General features: G+C 45.9%; 1 protein-coding gene across 5 annotated transcripts in view; it reads right to left on the reverse strand.

Annotated features, from left to right (window-relative positions):
• Positions 1,584–20,432, reverse strand: part of LOC100624226 (tumor necrosis factor receptor superfamily member 10A-like) — a 35,411-nt gene continuing 16,562 nt past the window's right edge. For 2 of the 5 annotated variants that reach the window (XM_021073206.1, XM_005670431.3), the window contains exons 4-10: positions 19,775–19,886; positions 18,760–18,833; positions 18,577–18,672; positions 18,041–18,072; positions 17,397–17,567; positions 6,382–6,457; positions 1,584–5,339 (exon numbers count right to left, since the gene is read on the reverse strand). In XM_021073206.1, the coding sequence (XP_020928865.1) occupies positions 5,026–5,339; positions 6,382–6,457; positions 17,397–17,567; positions 18,041–18,072; positions 18,577–18,672; positions 18,760–18,833; positions 19,775–19,886 (875 nt within the window). In that variant the 3' untranslated portion in view covers positions 1,584–5,025. Of the gene's footprint in view, positions 5,340–5,916; positions 6,458–17,396; positions 17,568–18,040; positions 18,073–18,576; positions 18,834–19,774; positions 19,887–20,432 lie in introns of all 5 variants that reach the window. The other 3 variants (XM_005670430.3, XM_013982658.2, XR_001300727.2) reach the window with 2 other exon arrangements.

Consider the following 20,432-nt stretch of genomic DNA (forward strand, 5'->3'; position numbering starts at 1 on the left):
CGAGGAGGCCCTGGCCCTGCTGGCTGGCTCTGGGCAGCACGTTGCACGCCTTCCGCATGCTGGGGATGAGGTTTCGGGGCGGGGAGGGTGGGCTCAGGAATCAGTGTGGCATTAGACTTGTGTGTTTGCCCATCATGAGAACCAGGCTTTCCTCACCTCCAGCAGGTGACCCTGTACCATGTGAAGGTGTTGGGAGGGGTGGGGCGGAGAGGGTCAAAGGTCAGGGAAAAGACCACTGATGTGGAGAATAGGAGTTCCTGTAATGAAGGATCACAGCACATGACCTTACCCAGTGCTGGTTAGTGCTCAAAGGGAAGGAGAAGAATGGGGAAAATGAACAGGAGCAAAGCCAAAGTCAGTCCAGGGAAGAGGAGGGAGGAGACTGGAGGAGTGTGAAGGACCAAGATGGTAGCTTTGCAGCCACACGGAAAAGCTGAGCCCCAACTGACTCTCCCCATTTAATTATCCTGATCCACATTTTACTTCCCAAGTGAAGACAGAGACAGAGTCCCTCTGATGAGGGCAGAACCTGAGAATCTGAGCTCCTGGAGCTCAAGAGTCACCTCACCTGTGAAAGATGCTTGAAGAAGAGGAACTGATTTTCGGTCCCAGGGCCCTGGGCGGGTTCCACCACCCAGTCTGGCTTCAGGTCTGGAGTAGAGCAAACCCAGAAACAAGGGCAACCTGCATCAATTTTGTGGTGCCAAGACCTAGAGGTCTGAGGTTAAGGCCTCATCAAAAAAGGTGCAGGAGGTGGCAGGTCCAGTGGTCTTAAGTGTCTGTGACCCATGTTGTCTGGGTCCCAGGCTTCTCCAAGGCCCTGGCTGCCCCCTCCGCAAGTCCTCCAGGAGGTGAGCTGGGAAACAGATGTGTGCTGCCCTCTACTGGCTGGTCAGTTCCCGTCGGCTGAGCTTGTAGTCCTTGGCTTCACAGTGGGGCTGAGGAACCATGGACAGGGGCAGGAGGGAGCCCCCTAGGGGTGTGGGGGTGCAGCTCTGCACCCAGAACCTTCGCTCTTGGAAGGGGACAGAAGAAGGGCTATGGGGCCTCCCAGGAACTCTAGGTGGGTGGGAGAAGCAGAGCCTAAGGTCCCAGATAAGGGTATTGAATCTCCATGAGGTTGCAGGGCGAGTCAACTGGCGCAATGATGAGGGGGCGGGGGCGGGGGGGGGGAAGTTGCAGGAGACCATGGATGTGAGGCCATAGGATGACCCCAGCAAGCAGGGTCCCGCCCCCCAGGGGCCCACTGCCTCTTCCCAACAGCTCTGTCAAAGCCAGTCGGCACCTCGTGGGAGCCTAACAGGCCCAGGTGTGACCCAGACACCACCTGGGGTGGCTGTGGGGGAATGGGGCCAAGCTGGGGTCCCTCTCCCAGGGGAAGGACAGGGAGGAGGACTGAATTCCTGTCCCCCAAGAACCTAGTGACAGGAAACCAGAGTCAGAGCAGGAGACACCCATGTAGGGTGAGCCTGAGGCATAAAAGGAAAGGAGTGGGTCGCAGCAAGACAACATACCCTGCACCTGTGTCACTCAGCTGCTGCAGGAGAGAAAAAGAGAATGGGGAAGAAAAACACACACGCCTCTTTTTATATAAAATTGCATATTTAATTTGGTCATGAATTCATAAACACATGAGTATTTTGTACCTAATGGCCTTTCTTGCATTGTTTGATATTTCCAACAAATTCTTCAAAGGTGGGAACGTCCAATGGAGAGAAGCATGAAAAGATACCCAGTGATACTAATGAAACACTTATTAAGTGCCTTTCGTTGGTCAGGTGCTATTTGGACTGGATATGAAACAAAAAAAGACAATCTCATGCTCTCCTTATGATTACCTGAAATAAACATGACAAACACTGACAAGGCTAATACTTTAGAAGGCACTCAAGGAAGTCCTCCGAGAAAGGGACAAGTGAACTGAACGTGATTGCCAATAATTCATTTCTCTCTCTGAAGATGAACAGTGTCCTACCAGAAGGAACAGCGAGGGCAGGAAAACACCCGACTTCCAGGAAAGGGAGGGGCAGCCGGGCAGGACCTCTGGAAAGAAGGGGGAGGGGACATGGCACCAAGGCCACTGAGGTAGGACCCCTACCAAACTCCATTAGAACACCATACCCTGAACATGCCTAAATGCTCAGCCACTTCCAGTTTGGGCCCAGCCATACCACTCTTGGAGACAGTTTTGAGAATGGAAAAACCCTAAACCCAAGAAGGACAACTTCCGTAACATTATCCTGCCATGACTGCAATACTGCAGGGAGAGGGATGGTGGAAGAAGGGCTGAAGTGGTTACAAAATATTTTTAAAAGTTAAGAAAGTGGTTTGCCACCCTTCAGCTGAGGGGAGGGAGCTGCAGTGGGACACCTCCCACTAAGGGCTGGGAGGGACAGTTAAAGAAGGAGTAAAGGTATAGGAGGAGGAGCTACGGGAAGGGAGGAGTCACAAGTGGAAGCCAGTTTTCATGCGTTTTTTGGTTGGTTGGTTTTTTTTTTTTTGTCTTTTTGTCTTTTTGCCATTTCTAGGGCCGCTTCCACAGCATATGGAGATTCCCAGGCTAGGGGTCTAATCGGAGCTGTAGCCGCCGGCCTATGCCAGAGCCACAGCAACACAGGATCCGAGCCGCGTCTGCAACCTACACCACAGCCCACGGCAATGCCAGATCCTTAACCCACTGAGCGAGGCCAGGGATCGAACCTGCAACCTCATGGTTCCTAGTCGGATTTGTTAACCACTGAGCCACAACAGGAACTCCAGTTTTCATGCTTTTATTCTCAAAATTGTAATACAGAGATCAGCCAAGATGACATAGTAGAAAGACCCTGAGCTCATGGCCTCTTGCAGGCACCCCCAAATCACAACTCTCTGCAGAAAACCACTGATGAAAAAGACTGGAACCTACCAGGATAGATCTTCTACAACTAAAGACAAAGAAGGAACCGCAATGAGTTGAGTGGGAGGGGTGGACACGCAGTATAATCAAGTCCCATTCCCCTGGTTGGATGAGCCACAAAGTGTAGAATAATCACACTGCAGAGGTTACTTCTACAGGACAGCTCTGAGTCTCACATCAGGCTCCCCAGCCCAGCACCAGCAAGATGAGCCTCTAAAGCATTTGGCTTTGAAGGCATCCCTAATTTCAGATGTCCTGAAGAACTGGAAGAAATAGAGACTTCACTCTTAAAAGGTGGACACAAAACCTCACATGCACTGGAACCTAGAGCAAAAAGCAGTAACTCTAGAGGAGCCTGGCCCGACCTACTTGCTGCTTAGTGTACCAGAGAGGAAAGGCATGGGTGCAGCGCACCCTGGGGACATATATACTGGTAGCAGCCATACTTTGGAGCTCCTACTGGTGGACACTGGTGCTGGCTGGCACCATTGTGGGATCCTCCCTCTTAACTCCCAAGACCTGCCTCCCCCCGCAACTGCTTTAGGCACCAGTGCTGGGATGCCTCAAGCCAAACAACTAACTGAACTGGGACACAGCCCCACCCATCAGCAGAGAGACTGCCTAAAGACTTTGCAGAGCCACCCAAGCCTTGGCACTACCCACCAGCAGGCCAAGACCCAGCTCTACTCCCCAGTGGGCAGGCACAGGCCCTGCCCTCCAGGAAGCCTACACCAGCCTCTGGACAGCCTCCAGAGGGCAGGGGGCAGACACTAAGTGCAAAAAACCTCACAATCCTACAGGCTGTGGCCCCAAACTGTTCTCAGACCCTCTTCTGGGACCAGCCAAAATTGAATCAGTAATAATAACAATGATAATAATAAACCCACAAACCAAATAATAAAAAAAAAACCCCAACGAGCCTTCACAGAATAATTCCACCAAACATCGTGAGAATTAACACCTATCTTTCTCAAAATATCCCAGAGAATTGTAGAGGAAGGAACACTTCTGAACTCATTCTACGAGGCCAGCATCAAACTGATACCAAATCCAGACGAAGATATCATCGAAAAGAGAAAATTGCCATCCAATATCACCGATGAACATATGTGCAAAACTCCTCAACAAAATATCAGCAAACCAAATCCAGCAATACATCAAAAGAATCTATACCATGATTACGTGGGATTTATCCCAGGAATGCAAGGATTTTTCCAATATCTGCGAATCAACCCATATAGTATAGCACATCAGCAAACTGAAGCATAAAAACCATATGATCATCAAAACAGATGCAGAAGATTGTGACAAAATTCAACATCCATTTATAATGATAATTTAAAAAGCTCTCTGCTAAATGGACATAGAAGAAACATACCTCAACATAATAAAGCCTGTGTATAACAGACCCACTCTCTGCTCATTTGTAAACATTTACCAATAAATAATATAAATAATCCCATATCTATAAAATAATCAGTTGGAAATGATGGACACTTTAAAAGTTGGTTATCTACTCCTAGACAAGTTAAACTCCCATATGAGGGAGAACTGAACTCAATGATGCCTCCTAAAGCGATGGGCTTTTTCCTCTTCCTTCTTTGGGTTTCTTTTGTTATTGTTGCTTGCTCCTATTTTAGGAACTCATGCAGGCAACCGAGTAAGTGCATTTCCAAAAAGTTTTGTGCATTTATACAAATACGTACAAAAATATAAAAATAGACAAATGTATATCATAAAATATCATAGTACAGTTAGACAATTAAGAATAAGCATATCAATCCAAATGGAACTCACATTATAAAAAGTACAAGTAAAAAGTGCAATTCTGTTAGGATAAGAGTGTCCTGAACAGAATGATATCCTAAATCAGCTCTCAGTAAATTCACGCACATATTCATAAATGTTTCCACCATCGCTTATCAATGACATTTCTCAAAAATTACTCTAGTTTAACCAAAAAGTTCTAGAACTTTACAAGTGTGGCATATATCCGAAGGTAGACTTCATTCAAGTATTTGGTCCAAGTACCTGATGTTTCTTTCAAGCTGGTATCTAATCATGCTTCCCTTTCCAGCAAAAAACATAAAGTAGGGAAGCTGTGGTTTCATAAAGAGATCCTTTTACACTCAGGACACAGCAGCACCAGCTTCACTTTCTTTGAAGACGAATTTTCCTGAGTCCACAAGCTTGTCCTCAATTTCCTCCTTTGCGGATCTTTGCCCCAGTGCTTCCAAGGCATCGAGGAGGTCGTTGACTGAGGCCTCCCGCCCTTTGCGGCGGACCCAGGTCTCCAGCATCTCATACAAGGCATCCCCGGTGTTCCGGGCGCGATCTCTGCTCTGAAGGATCTCATTTTGGTTGAGGCCCATCTTTCTCATGAGTTTGTCCCAGCAATCACAAGGCACGATGTTGGAAAAGTCATCAAAGCACTGCCTCAAGCCTAGGTTGGGGGAAAGTCACAGAGAGAAGGTTGGGACCAGCTTCAGAAAGGGCAGAGGACCCTCGGGCAGGCCTGGACCCCAGGGCGGGACCTGAAGAGCTCCCCCTGCTGAGGCAGCTGCTGCTCTGCATCCCTGACCTGCTTCCCAGCCACAGAGAAATCAGGCCACACGCTGCCTGGGCCCCCTATGTCCCCAGGACACCGTAGGGAGTCAAGGTCACCAGAGAATCCTGTCCTAAGTGAGGGAGAAGGGCCCACCGGGGAGGGGAAACGGACGTCATGGAGGGAGAAGGCAGTAGTGGCAGGAGGCAGAGGGGGCCACCTGCCCCTCTCAGGAGACTCAGGGTGGCACCTGCCCCTCTCGTGAGACTCAGGGCCCCCAGCTGCACTGGGGCCCCAGCAAGGCCTGGAGCTTGGAAGGTCTCTGGCTTCACACTCAGCTCGGCCTTCCTGAGCTGGATGGGGACAAACAGACGCTAACATGTGAGGTGGAGCCGAGGCCGCCCGCCTCGTGGGACTGTACTGGGGATGCAGGGCAAGCGTGTGCAACGCAGTGCACACCACTGTGCATAGGTACCTAAGGTGGCCGCTGAAGGAAGTTCATATTCTCTCACAGCTACGCTGGAAAACGTAAAATGTTAACAAGTTATACTAATTTCCATAAAATATGGCACGGACTCAATACATTCCAAAACGTTCATCTCAAAATGTAATAATGGTCAAAAATTGTTGATGGGACCTATTACATTCCTGTTTTCTACCAATTCTTTGAGATACGGGATCGAGTTCTAACACAGCTCATCAAATGCGGCCACAGGTCAGCTGCCCCACAGCCTCCTGGGACCAGTGGGTGCCCTGCTGGACCGCACAGCCCCTGAGGTGCCTCAGAGTGGGCAGACCTGGCTCTGAGGCCTTTAGAGTCTGGATGGCCCAGGCACAAGCCATCCCCGGTCTCAGCTGCCCTCACAGCTGTGGGGACGCAGTGAAGACACTGTCGCGCTTCCCTCCACTCCTAGTCCATGGTCCAGGGAAAAACACTCACATACTGTGGGGTCTCCACCGTCCGCAGGAACCAGGAGCCGTCTTCGCACCTGAGACCCTTCAGCTGCTGCCGGTTCCTGTAACACGCAGTGGAGAAAGGTCTCGGTCTTCGTCAGGGGTCCCGGATTCGCTGTGTGACCCGGGCAGCCACCCGTCCTCCCGGTCTCTACAGAGACGGAGAGCAACCTGCCACCCTGAGCAGCTCCCAGGCTCGTGTGCTCGTGGAGGGACAGGCTCCTCAGGCTCACGTCCTACATGTCTGCTCCAGCTTCGACGACCTTATGCAGCCGAGCCGCCGTCCCTCAATCAAGACAGGGACCGTTCCCACCGCCACGCAGTCCCTTCTGCCCCTTCTAGTCCTTTCCCACCCACCGCCTCGGGAGACAGGCACTCCCTCCCCGCTTGACGTGACTCAGATGAAGACTGTTTACAAGGGCACTTGGGAAAGTCTAAGGTAGAGGGTTACTCCATGCGTATGCGACTGCTCTGATCAACAATACTGTACCATATCGGTAGTCTAAAAAGGGAATAAAAGCATCTGATAGTCTCCATGGAGACTGGAAAGGCATTTGGTAGAAATAAATATGAATTCTGACTTTTTCAAAATAAGAGGCTGCATCTAAAAGTTCTACAATATGAACACAAGAGTCAACATCATTCCTGATGATGAAATATTGGAGGCATTCCCAATGAAATGAAAACAACACCAAAATATCTGCCTTTTCTAAGCATCTTTGCACACTGTATGTTCTGGACTATGCAGCAAGCAAGAGATGAAACAAAAATGAGGTAGGACTAGCGGAAGGGGACAGAAACAATAATTATTATTTTAATATGACTGTATATTTTTAAAACCTTAAGGTTTAAGCCATCGTACTTAAAAATGAATGTAGGTCTTGAGGAATGTTAAAAACAGCAGAAACAACAAATGGGATTATAAAAGTATCCAACCAATAAGAGTAATAAAACATGATATAAAAAACAGCTTTGACAGGAAATACACATAATTTATCTGAAGAACTCAAATCTTGGAGTTCCCGTCGTGGCGCAGTGGTTAACGAATCCGACTAGGAACCATGAGGTCGCGGGTTCGGTCCCTGCCCTTGCTCAGTGGGTTAACGATCCGGCGTTGCCGTGAACTGTGGTGTAGGTTGCAGACGCGGCTCGGATCCCGAGTTGCTGTGGCTCTGGCGTAGGCCAGGGCTACAGCTCCAATTCGACCCCTAGCCTGGGAACCTCCATATGCCGCGGGAGCGGCCCAAAGAAATAGCAAAAAGACAAAAAAAAAAAAAAAAAAGAACTCAAATCTTAATTGAGTCATAATTAAACACCCTTGACTTGAAATGTTATCTCCTTTTTAAAATTATTGTTACTGACTTATAGTATTATATTATTGTTATTAAGTTATAATATATTAATTTCAAGTATACAATATAGTGATTCAAAATTTTTATAGATTACACTCCATTTAAGATTATTATAAATAGTGGCTAGATTCCTGTGCTACACCTTCTATTTTTGAAGCTATTTGTTTTGTACAGTAGTTTGTTCTTAATCCTTTACCCCTGTTTTGGCCCTAGCACCTTTCCTTTCCCAATTGATAACCACGAATTTGTTCTCTATTAGTCTGTTTCTGTTTTATTCTTTTATTTATATAAACGAAATATTATATTCATTTGTATTTTTAATTTTTTAATTTTTAAAATTTATTTATTTATTTTTGTCTCTTGTCCTTTTAGGGCCGCGCCCGCAGCATATGGAGCTTCCCAGACTAGGGGCTGAATCAGAGCTGTTGCTGCAGGCCTACGCCACAGCCACAGTAACGCAGTATCTGAGCCATGTCTGCAACCTGCACCACAGCTCACCGCAATGCCAAATCATTAACCCACGTAGCGAGGCCAGGGATATGGATCCTAGCTGGGTTTGTTACCACTGAGCAATGACGGGAACTCCTGTTTTTTATTTTTTAGATGCCACATACAAGTGATAACATACAGTATCTGTCTGTCTCTGACTTGTTTCACTAAGCATACTACCCTCCAGATCCATTCATACTGCTGCTGATTGCAAAATTCCAGTCTTTTTATGACTGAGTAGTATTCCATTGTATACATATATCACATCGTCTTTATCCATTCATCTGTTGATGGACACTAAGGTTATTTCGTATCTCAGCAATTGTAAACAATACTGCTATGAACAATGTGGTGCATGTATCTTTTGGAATTAGTGTTTTCATTTTCTTTGGCTATTTACCCAGTAGTGGAATTGCTGGATCACGTGGTAGTTCTATTTTTAGTTTTTTTAGACAGTGGCTGCACCAATATACATTCCCATTAATAGTGTGTAAGAGTTCCTTTTTCTCCATATCCTCTTTTTTAAATTTTTTTTTTTTTTGCTTTTTAGGGCTGCACTTGCGGCATATGGAAGTTCCCAGGCTAGGGGTTGAATCAGAGCTGTAGCTGCTTGCCTCTGCCACAGCCATAGCCACAGCAACACAGAATCCAAGCTACATCTTTGACCTACACCACAGCTTGAGGCAACACCGTATCCTTAACCCACTGAGCAGGGCCAGGGATCGAACTCCTGGATACTAGTTGGGTTTGTAACCTGCTGAGCTACAACAGGAACTCCCTCTCCACATCCTCTTCAACACTTGTTCTTTATGGTCTATTTGATGATAGCCATTCCGATAGGTGTGAAGTGATATCACATTGTGGTTTTGATTTGCATTTCTCTGATGATTGGTGATGTCCAGCATCTTTTAATGTACTTGTTGGCCATTTACACTTCCTCTTTAGAAAAATGTCTTTTCAGGTCTTCTGTCCCCGAGGCATATGGAGTTCCCGGGGCAGGGATCAGATCCCAGCCACAGCCACGTCTGAAGCAAGGCCAGATCCTTTAACACTCTGTGCAGGGGCTGGGGATTCAACCTGCATCCTGGTACTGCAGAGACACCATCAATCACATTGCACCACAGTGGGAACTCCTTCTGTCCATTTTTGTTGTTGTTGTTACTTTTTAGGGCTGCACCTGAGGCACATGGAAGTTCCCAGGCCAGAGGATTGAATTGGACCAGTAGCTGCCTGCCTACACCACAGCCATAGCAACATGGGATCCAAGCCACATCCGTGACCTACACCACAGCTCATGGCAATGCCAGATCCTTAACCCACTGAGCGAGGCCAGGGATAGAACCTGCATCCTCATGGATACTAGTTGGATTCGTTTCCCCTGAGCCACAACTGGAACTCCCCTTCTGTCCATGAAGTTGTCTGGGGTATTTTGACATTGAGTTGTAGGAGCTATTTATTCTGCTGGATATTAACCTTTTACGGTCATATTATTTGCAAATACTTTCTATCATTTAGTGGGGTGTCTTTTTGTTTTTCCAGTGGTTTTTCTTTAATGTGCAAAAGCTTTTACTTAAAAAAATTTTGGGGGGAGTTCCCATTGTGGTGCAGCAGAAATAAATCCAGTTAGGAACCATGAGGTTTCAGGTTCGATCCCTAGCCTGGCTCAGTGGGTTAAGGATCTGGCATTGCTGTAAGCTGTGGTGTAGGTAGCAGACCCGGCTCGACACCTGGCGTTGCTGTGGCTCTGGCATAAGCCAGTGGCTACAGCTCCGATTAGACCCCTAGCCTGGGAACCTCCACATGCCGCGAGTATGGCCCTAAAAAGGACAAAAGACAAAAAAAAAAAAAAAAAAAAAAAAAAAATTTTTTTTTGACTATACCCACAGTATGCAGAAATTCCTAAACCAGGGACTGAACCTGCACCCCAGCAGCAACTTAAGCCACTGAAGTAACAACTCTGGATCTTTAACCTGCTGAGCCACATGGGAACTCCATGTAAATGCTTTTAAGGTTAATTAAGTCCATTTATTTATTTTGTTTCTGTTGCCTTAGGCAACAGATCCAAAAAACATTGCTACAATGTATGTCAAAGAGTGTTCTGCATATGTTTTCTTCTAGGATTTTTATGGTTTCTGGCTTTATACTTAGGTATTTAATCCATTTTGAGGTATTTTTGTATATGGTGTAAGAAAATGTTCTAATTTCCTTCTTTTACATGTAGCTGTCCAGTTTTTTAGCATCATTTACTGAACAGAATATCTTTTCTACATTGTATATTCTTGCCTCCTTTGTCAGAGATTAATTGACCTTAAGTGCATGGGTTTCTTTCCAGGCTCTCTAGTCTGTCCTATTATCTGTGTATCTGTTGTTGCAGCTTTGTAGTATAGTATGAAATCAAGGAGCATTATACTTCCAATTTTGTTTTTTCTCAAGATTGTTTTGGCTATTCAGCGTCTTTTGCGTTTCCACACAAATTTAAAAATTATTTATTCTTGGCGTTCCCACTGTGGTGCAGAGGGTTAAGGATCTGGCATTGTCTCTGTGGTGGTGCGGGTTTGATCCCTGGCCCAGTGAAGTGGGATAAGGATCCAGTGTTGCTGCAGATATGGCATAGTTCTCAGCTGTGGCTTAAATTCACTCCCTGGGCCAGGAACTTCCATATATAGTGAGTTCATCCCAAAAAATTATTTATTCTATTTCTATTTTGATAGGGATTGCATTGAATCCGTAGATTGCCTTGGATAGAGTGAGCATTTTAACAATATTGTCTTCCAATCCATGAACACAGTAAATCTTTCCACTTGTTTAGGTTGCTTTCCATTTCTTTTCATCAGTATTTTAGTTTTCTAAGTATAGGTCTTTTACCTCCTTAGATTTATTCCTAAGTATTTTATTCTTTTTGATGTGATGGTAAATGAAATTCTTTTAATTTCTCTTTCTGATGGTTTGTTCTTAGTGTATAGAGATGCAACAGGTTTCTGTATATTAATTTTATAATCTACAACTTTAACAAATTCATTGAGGAGATCTAGTAGTTTTCTAGCGGTATCTTTAGTATTTTCTATGTGTATTATTCCATTTGTAAGCAGTAACAGTTTTACTTCTTCCCTTCCTTATTTCTTGTCTGATTGCTGTGGCTAGGACTTCCAATACCATGTTGAATAAAAATGGTGAGAGTGGGCATCCTTATCTTGTTCCTCATCTTAGAGGAAGTGTTTTCAACTTTTCATCATTGAGTATGATGTTAGCTGTTTGTCATATATGGCCTTTATTATGTTGAGGTACATTCCCTCTATCTCCACTTGCAGAGAATTTTTATCATAAATAGATGTTGAATTTTGTCAAAATCTTCTGCATCTATTGAGATGATCATATGGTTTTTTTTGTTTTTGGTCTTTTTTTTGGTCTTTTTTTAACTTTGTTGTTGTTGTTGCTATTTCTTGGGCCGCTCCCGCGGCATATGGAGGTTCCCAGGCTAGGGGTCGAATCAGAGCTGTAGCCACTGGCCTACGCCTGAGCCACAGCAACGCGGATCCAGCCGAGTCTGCAACCTACACCACAGCTCACGGCAACGCCGGATCTTAACCCACTGAGCAAGGGCAGGGACCGAACCCGCAACCTCATGGTTCCTAGTCAGATTCGTTAACCACTGTGCCACAACAGGAACTCCTGGTTTTTATTCTTCAGTTTGTTGATGTGGTATATCACATGGCTTGATTTTAAGTTATTGAGAAATCCTTGCTTCACTGGGATAAATCCCATTTAATTACAGTATAGATCCTTTTGCTGTATTGTTGGATTTGCTTTGCTAATATTTTGTTGAGGGTTTTTGCATATATATTCATCAGTGACATTGGATTGTAATTTTTTGGTGTGTGATATTTTTGTCTGGTTTTGGTATCAGGATGATGCTGGCCTCATAGAATGAATTCAGAACTGTTCCTTCCTCTGCATTTTTTTTAATAGCTGCACCTGTGATATATGGAAGTTCTTAGGACAGGGGTTGAATTGGAGCTGCAACCTACCCCACAGCCACAGCAACAAGGGATCTGGGATTGAGCCGTGTCTGCAACCTACACCACAGCTCACAACAGTGCCAGACCCTTAACCCACCAAGTGAGGCCAGGGATAGAAACTGCATCCTTGTGGATACTAGTTGGGTTTATAACATGCTGAGCCACAATAGAAACTCCTGTCTTCTGCAATTTTCTGGAAGAGTCTGGGAAGGACAGGTGTTAATTCTTCTCTCAATGTTTGGTGGAATTACCCTGTGAGGCATCTGTTCCTAGACTTTGGTTTGTTGGAAGTTTTTTTGATTTATGATTTGATTTCATTACTGGCAACTGGTGTGTTCCTATTTTCTATTTCTTCCTGGTTCATCTTCAAAGATTATAGCTTTAAGAATTTGTCCATTTCTTCTTTGTTGTCCATTTTACTGGCATTAAGTTTTCCATAGTACTCTCTTATAATTATTTGTATTTCTGTGGTGTTGGCTGTAACTTCTTTACTCATTTCTGATTTATTGATTTGGGCCCTCTTTTTTTCCTTTATGAGCCTTTCTAAGAGTCTGTCAATTTTGTTTATCTTTTCAAAGAACCAGCTTTTAGTTTCTTTGATTTTTTCTCTTGATTTCTTTCCTACTACTTGAGATTTTGTTTATTCTTCTTTTTCTAGTTCCTTGCGGTGTAAGGTTAGATTTTTTTTTATTTGAGTTTTTTTTTATTTCCTGAAGTAAGCTTGTATCACTATAAACTCTTTTAGAATTGCTTTTGCTATGTCCCATAGCTTTTGGATCATTGTATTTTCATTTTCATTTGACTCCTTGTATTTTTAAAAATTTCTTCCTTGACTTTTTCAGTGATCCATTGGTTGTTCAGTAACATACTGTTTAGTCTCCACATGCCTGTGGGTTTTGCGTTTTTTTCTTGTAGTTGATTGCTAGGTTTATAGCGTTGTGGCCAGAGAAGATGCTTGATATGAGTTCAATTTTCTTAAATTAATGAGGCTTGTTTTGTGGCCTAGCATGTGCTCTATCCTGGAGAAATATTCTGTGCGCAACTGTGTACAGCAAAATGTGTATTTTGCAGCTTTTGGATGGTATGTTCTATATGTATGTTGACATATACATCAATTAATTATATATATATATATATCTCAATTAAGTATATCTGCTCTAATGTGCCTTTTAAGGCCAATGCTTCCTTATTGATTTTGTCTGGATGAATTGTCCATTGATGTAAGTGGAGTGTTAAAGTCTCCTACCATAGTTTTGCTGTCCATTTCTCCCTTTATGTCTATTCATATTTGCTTTAAGTATTTAGGTGCTCCTATACTGACAGCATATATATTTACAATTGTTGTATCTTTTTCTTGGGTTAAACCCTTGATCTTTAAGTCATGTCTTTCTTTGTCTCTTGTTACATTCTTGGTTTTAAAGTTCATTTGGTCTGATATAAGTATTGCTCCCCTGGACTTCATTTGCATAGGATACTTTTTCCATCACCTCATTTTCAGTCTGTATGTGTTTAGAGCTTAAGAGGGTCTCTTGAGGTAGCATATATATGGATCTTGTTTGTGTATCCATTTAGCCACTCAATGTCTTTTGATTGGAGCATTTAGTCTTAATATATTTAAAGTAGTTATTGATAAGTATGTGCTTATTGCTATTTTGTTAGTTGTTTTCAGGGGTCTTTTTTTGTTAGTTCTTTTTCTTTTTCCTTTTTCTTCTTTTGTTCTTTTCCCTGTGACTATCTTTATGGTTATGGTTGTATTCCTTTCACTATTGTGTGTTTACATTTTGGTTTGTGGTTACTCTAAGGTTTATCTATATTGATGTGATTATTTTAAGTTGCTGATCTCTTAATTTCAAAAGTATTTTAAAAACTCTGCTTTTTGGTTCTTTTGCCCCTCATTTTCTATTTCTGACACATTTCATATCTTGTTTTGTATATTTCATCACTACTTATTGTGGATAGACATAATTTTACTACGTCTGTCTTTTATCTTCCTACTCTCTTTGTATGTGGTTGATTTGCTACCTTTGCTATATATTTGCCTTTATCAGTTAGCTTTTTAGTTTTGTAATGTTCATGTTTCTAGCTGTGCCCTTTTCTTTTCCACTGAGAGAAGTCTCATTAAAATTTCTTGTAAAGCTGGTTTAATGGTGCCGAACCTTTCAGTGTTTTGGGTCTGTAAAACTTTTGATCTGTTCATCAAATATGAATTAGAGACTTGGTGGGTATTCTTGTTTGCGAGTTTTTCCTTTTCGACACTTTAAATATATCATTCCACTCTTTCTGGCCTGCACAGTTTCTGCTGAAAAGTCAGCTTATGGCCTTAAGGGACTTCCCTTGTATGTTACTTGTTGTTTTTCCCTTGCTGCTTTTAATAATCTCTCTTTATCTTTAATTTTTGCCATTTTAATTGCAGTGTGTGTTGAGGTGTTACTCCTCAGGGGATCTGAGCTAGTGCCAGTCACTGGTGTGCAGAACCAGGTCCCATGGGTCCTGGGAATCCTGAGGCTGGTGTCAGTGCACTGGTGGGTGGGATTGGATCTTGGGGCTTCTGGCTGGGAGGGCTAAATGTGTCTCAGAGCTATAGTTAGCCTGCTATTGGCCATGGCTTGGGCTTGGGGCATTCCAGGAGCTGATGCCAGCCTGTCGATGTGTTGGCTGGGACTTGGTAAGGCAGGCTGTGGGGCTGTGGTGGTTCTAGTGCTGGGGCCCAGTGGGTCCTGGGGCTGGTGCCTTCCCATGGATGGATGGAGCTGAGTCTCTGGCTGCAGAGCCCTAGGGGTTCCGGGTCTAGCACATGCACACTGGTGTATGGGTCCAGGTGCAAGTCCTCTGGTGGACAGGGTTGTCCAGAGGCAGCTGTGACTTCAGGGAGCTTTAAGTCAGCCTGCCTGCTGGTGGGTGGGGTTATGTCCCTACCCAGCTAGGTGCTTGGCCTGAGGCATCCCAGTGTTGGTGCCTGTATGTTGGTGGGTAGGGCCAGGGCTGGGTCCTGAAGCTAATAAGCTAAAGAGAGGACTCCAAAATATGCCTCCCTGACAGAGCCAGTGCCCACATGGTAGAACAAACTCCCCAAAATTGCTGCTAGCAGAGTCTGCGATCCCAGGATGAGTTCCAGTTGCCTCTTGCCTCTGCAGGACTCTCCAAGATTAGCAGGGAGGTCTGAGCAAGACCTCTTTCAAATTATTGACATGCCCTGGGTCCCAGGGGCTGCGAGGTTTTCTATGCACTCTTCAAGATGCAGTCTTTATTTCCCACAGCCCTATGGGTCCCCTGAAAGTAAGTGCCACCGGCCTTAAAGTCAAACATTCTTGGGGCTTATCTTCCTGGTATAGGACTCCAGAGTGGGGGAGCCTGATGTAGGACTCAGACTCCTTGCTCCTTGGGAAAAACCTCTGCAAATGTAATTAGCCTCCCATTCTGGGCTGCCCACCCAGAGATATGGGTCTCAACTATACTTTGACTCTGCTCCTCCTACCCATCTTGTCATGGTTTCTTCTTTATATCTTTGGTTGTAGTAGATTCTGGTATTTCTTACCAATACTTGCTCTGTAAATAATTACAATTTTGGTTTTCTGTGACAGAAGGTGAGCTCAGGGCCTTCCTACTCCACTATTATGTTTAATCAATACTGTCATCTTTGACAGTAATATTACTGAATATTAATAAGATCTTAATCCTTCTAAATAAATTTATTAATTTAAGGTAATACAAAAATTATTTTTTAGGGGTGGAGGAAATCTTATAAAATAATCTAAATTTTATCTGGATAAACAATAAATTTTGAAAAAGTAAGAGGTATTGCTCTCAGATATTAAAACGTATTAGAAAATTTCATTGGTGAACATATTAGAAAATGCATAGATGCCATATGCATAAAGATTTCAGCAAAGAATCACAGAAAATTATCTCTGATAGTTACTGAAATAAAAAGGACTAAGAGGCTGGAAAAAGATTACAGTTGGAGGTTTTTAAGACTCAATGAGAAACTTTCTATACTACTTAAATTTTCTCACTCTGGATATGTATTAACTGCTGTGAAAAAATGTGGAAAGTGATCATCAAGATGGAGGGATTATTGGCCTTGTTTGTTTGTTTCCCTTTATACCTTTGCTTTTAAAAGAATATAGTATATAGTTGGCCCTTGAATGGCATGAGTTCATTTGTGGATTTTTTTCATGAAATATATACTATAGCACTAGAAAATACACAGGTGGTTGAACTGGAGGATGCAGGGCCATGAATATGTGAATTTTGGAGGGTCCACGTCCCTAATCTCAGCTTTGTTCAAGCATCAACTGTCAACGTGGAAGAAAAACCAGAAAGAAATACTCTAGATGGAAAGAGATCATTGTCCAATAAACATTTCACCTGTGATAAAGGAGAGATCAAAAGCAGAGGGAAATGGGAGACCTGACTGCCAAATTGGGTTGGAGGAAGGAGACTGTGCCTTGGAATTCAGGAGCTCCCTGCATCATATCATATCACCAAATAAATTCCAGTTAGATAATGTTGTTATGCGCTAAAATCATTAAATTTGAAAATTCTAAGAAAGGAAAGAATTCCGTCTCAAGCTGGGGGGACTTTCTAAGCTTATGAGGAATAAAAAATGTTTCTACAGATTGACTACTCAAGTCAAAACTGATGAACTGATATGAACCCAAACTGCATGTGCATGTGTGTGTACACGGTAAAAAGGCACTTCTACACAATAACCTCAAACTTCTAAGAAGTGACCACATAAATATGATCAGCTACCTAGACTGAAATTTATTTTTATATATGTTCAGCATAATAATAATTTTGTAACATATCTGATACTTCTATTATTATGAAGAATTGCTTACTATATTATTTTAGAGCTTATGCAGTGGAATATTATGCAGCCCTCATTCAATCATTCAGCAAATAAGGGAGTACCTACCCTGTGTCTGCCTGTTCTAGACTAAGGATATGGTGAGAACTGTACAGATAACAAGTACTGTAACATTGCATACAGCTGATAGCCTACCGTATCAGAGTAGTGACTTCCCCTTCAGGACCCTGATCTTCCTCCCACAGGATAGGAGGTCTGATCAGCATTGGCCTTTCCCTATTTCTACCACCACAGTCCTGGGCAAGTAGAGGGGCCAGGGCGTCACACTCACCAGCAGATGTTCTGCTTCCCGTGAGGACTGTACTGTGACATCTGCCGGCTTCTCCTGCTCCTGGTCTTCTTGTTCCTTCTTGGTGAGCAGAGTGGACAGTGAATCTCCACACATCAGCTTGTTATCCTGAGCTCCAGGCCCTCTTGAGGGATGTGATCGCCAGAAAAGGACCTTGGGAGGGCAAAGAGCTGACTCAGGAGTCCATACCTACAGATCCTCGCAGCAGCTGGGGGACACGGCGGGTTCTGCCTCCCTACATACTCCCATGCTGTGCCCCCCAGGTGGGTGCAGACTCAGCACATCCATGGCTCTGCCGATGGCCCCAGGACCCTGGTGCTGTGCTAAGGGGGGGCTCAGCACCCCTGCTGGACAACCCCAAGCCCCAGGGTCCATCTAGGGTTAGGAGGTGAGGGTGTCTTGCAAGCACTAAGAAGCACAGCAGCAGCCCTGCCAACCCGCCTTAGGGCTGCTCTCAACAGACCAATGGCGCCCCTACAGTCAGCCCAGAGCCCCCACCCCACTTGACAGAGCCAGGGACCATAGCACAGGACAAACTGGGCACTGTGTCCACCCGGGGCCCTGGGGTGGGTGGGAAGCCGTTGCTGAGGGCCTGAGGCCACCAGGTCCTGGAGAAACCAACTCACTTTGTCCATGAATTTGCGGTGCAGTCCACAACCTGGAAGAGAAGCAGCAGCCGCTTGAGCAGGGGGGAGAGTCCCCTTACAGCACCTCCCTCCCCAGGGACAGGACAGATACTGAACAAGGAGCCCCAGGCCTGGGGACAAGGACGGGCCCATTCCAACTCTGGGGAACCCTCAGGGACGGAGAAGAGAGATGGGGGGGAATGAAGTAAAAGGAAACATACATAAAATCTCTGCTGGGTTCTGCTGTATAAACCCTCCTGACTCTTGTCACCCAAGCGAGGTGCTGACCACCTCTCTGCCGCGGCTGGGGGCCCTGAAGGCATGAAGAGCTGACCTGGCCCCTTTCTCGTGGCCATGGGGACCAGGGGACCATCAGCTGAGATGTGGGACTGAGGTGATCCTGGCCCTCCAGGAGCAGGGAGGTGGGAGGTGCAGAGGGATCCTGGGGACCAAGATCAGAGCCAGGCCAGGGCACCAGGAAGACTGGGGAGACGGAGGAGGGGCCCGTGCCTCCCCCTTCCGTCCTGGTACCTCACCTTGAACTTTGCACTTGCAGACCAAGCATGCGATCACCACCGCTAAAAGTAGAATTGAACAAGGAACTGCAATTCCGACCACCAGTTCTGAATTGCCTGAGGAGGGAGAGGAAGCGGTGGGCGGTTGCAGGTTCGTGGTCACTGGCTCTCCAAGATCCGGGGCCTCCCCACTGCCCCGGGTACCTGACTCTTGATCCATACACTTGAGGTCACTCGAGGGGGTACACGGCGTGGCCATGACCATCCCATCAGGGCACCTGGGTACAGACACAGGGGATCCATCAGGGAAAGCTGGCCAGATGAGGAGAAAGAGGGAAGCACCTCCCACCCAGCGTCCCTGACAGGCCAGTGGTGGAGGAACAGGCTCTCCTGTCTGCAGGGCCGGGTCCCCTCACCCGCCTTGTTGGCTGCGAGAAGGATCAGAGCTTGGGCACTTCAGCCCCCAGGGCTCCTGCTGAGTGTTCAGAGCTGCCCCTTCTTCAGGAGCTGGGCCTTCTCTGCAAGGCCTGCCCTGGGCCTCCCTGGCTGCAGCGGAAGCCCGGGGGAGGGGCAACCTCATCCAGGTCAAGGGTCAGAAGGGCTCGGGCACAAGCTGAGCCTCCCCCGCCAGTCGCCCTTTCACACAAGGACCCTCTTGTCCTCCACCTGCTGACCCTTCCTACCAGCCACAGCCCACACTGGAGCGCCAGAGAAGAGCACAGGACTGCTGGCCCCTGAGTCCCCAGAGAGGGAAGATTCGGGTCTTCTTGGGGAACCAGGGCTGGGTGTGAGGCCCGCTGGGCTGGCTCAGGCTTTACAGGAAGGAACCTCGAAGGAGCTGGTGCCCCATCTCATTAGGACTCGCCTGTGGACACCTTTGTGTTCATGGGCCCTTTCCTGCCCCAAAATGAGGAAAATTCCCTTTTTACGACGGCATTGTCACAGATGAATGTAAGCTTGGCTGCATTCTACTCATTTTCTTCCCTCTGCTATCAGAAGAAGCTACAGCTTCTCCTGGGCCACGGACAGTGTCGGGAACCTTAAGCAGTGAGCCGGCTGAAGGGGAACGGTGCTGAGGAGGTTTGGGAAGGTGCGGGGGGCAGGGAGGGGCTGCTTGCAGGCTGGGCGGCCCCCGGGCCCAGGGAAGGCCTGGGGCAGGAGGGGGCTCTGGGACAGTTCCCTTGAGCTGCTGGAAACCGCCTGGGCTCCTGCGTCTCACCTGGTGTGGCACTTCTGGCAGAACTCGGGGGAGTTTTCTTCACGGAAAGTTCCAGGTTTGCACTCACACCGTGTGTCCGCAGTTGCTGTGCAAGGGGTCTTCTCTTCTTCACCTGAAGACAAAGGATCAGGGTTGGGATGTGCGTCCCTCGAGTGACTCTCAACCCTTCTTCACCACCCAAACACCCACACACGCAACTCTCTTGAGTTCATTGTACTTTTGAGGGTCAAATTCCGCAGCAACACATATGGAGTGCATAAAGGACAGCCCCCGTTACCTTTCAGCAATACCCCGATGTATTAATAAAGGAGCATGATTCACTATGGAATGCGTTAGGATAGATAAGGAAATCTTTTAGCCCACAGAGTCAGTAGGAAGGGTAGGGTATAATCTGAGAGACCCTGTGTGGAAAGGAGCTCTTGGGTGACTTCCCAAAACTTAGCCCTGCTCGAAGGGTGGAGAGACCCTAAGTTGTGAAGGCTGAGAGAAGCCCAGTAACACCCCTGGCCTCAGAGCCCAAGGCTAAGATGGGCCTAGCCCAGGACCAGACCCAGCACTAGCTCAAACCTGGCACTTTTCCAGGCCTTTGCTTATGTTATTCCAATTCCACCCCCTGCCCCATTAAAGGACAGATTATTTCCCCACCATTTTCATCTGA

Source organism: Sus scrofa, chromosome 14, assembly GCF_000003025.6.
Source record: "Sus scrofa isolate TJ Tabasco breed Duroc chromosome 14, Sscrofa11.1, whole genome shotgun sequence".
Lineage (NCBI taxonomy): Eukaryota > Metazoa > Chordata > Mammalia > Artiodactyla > Suidae > Sus > Sus scrofa.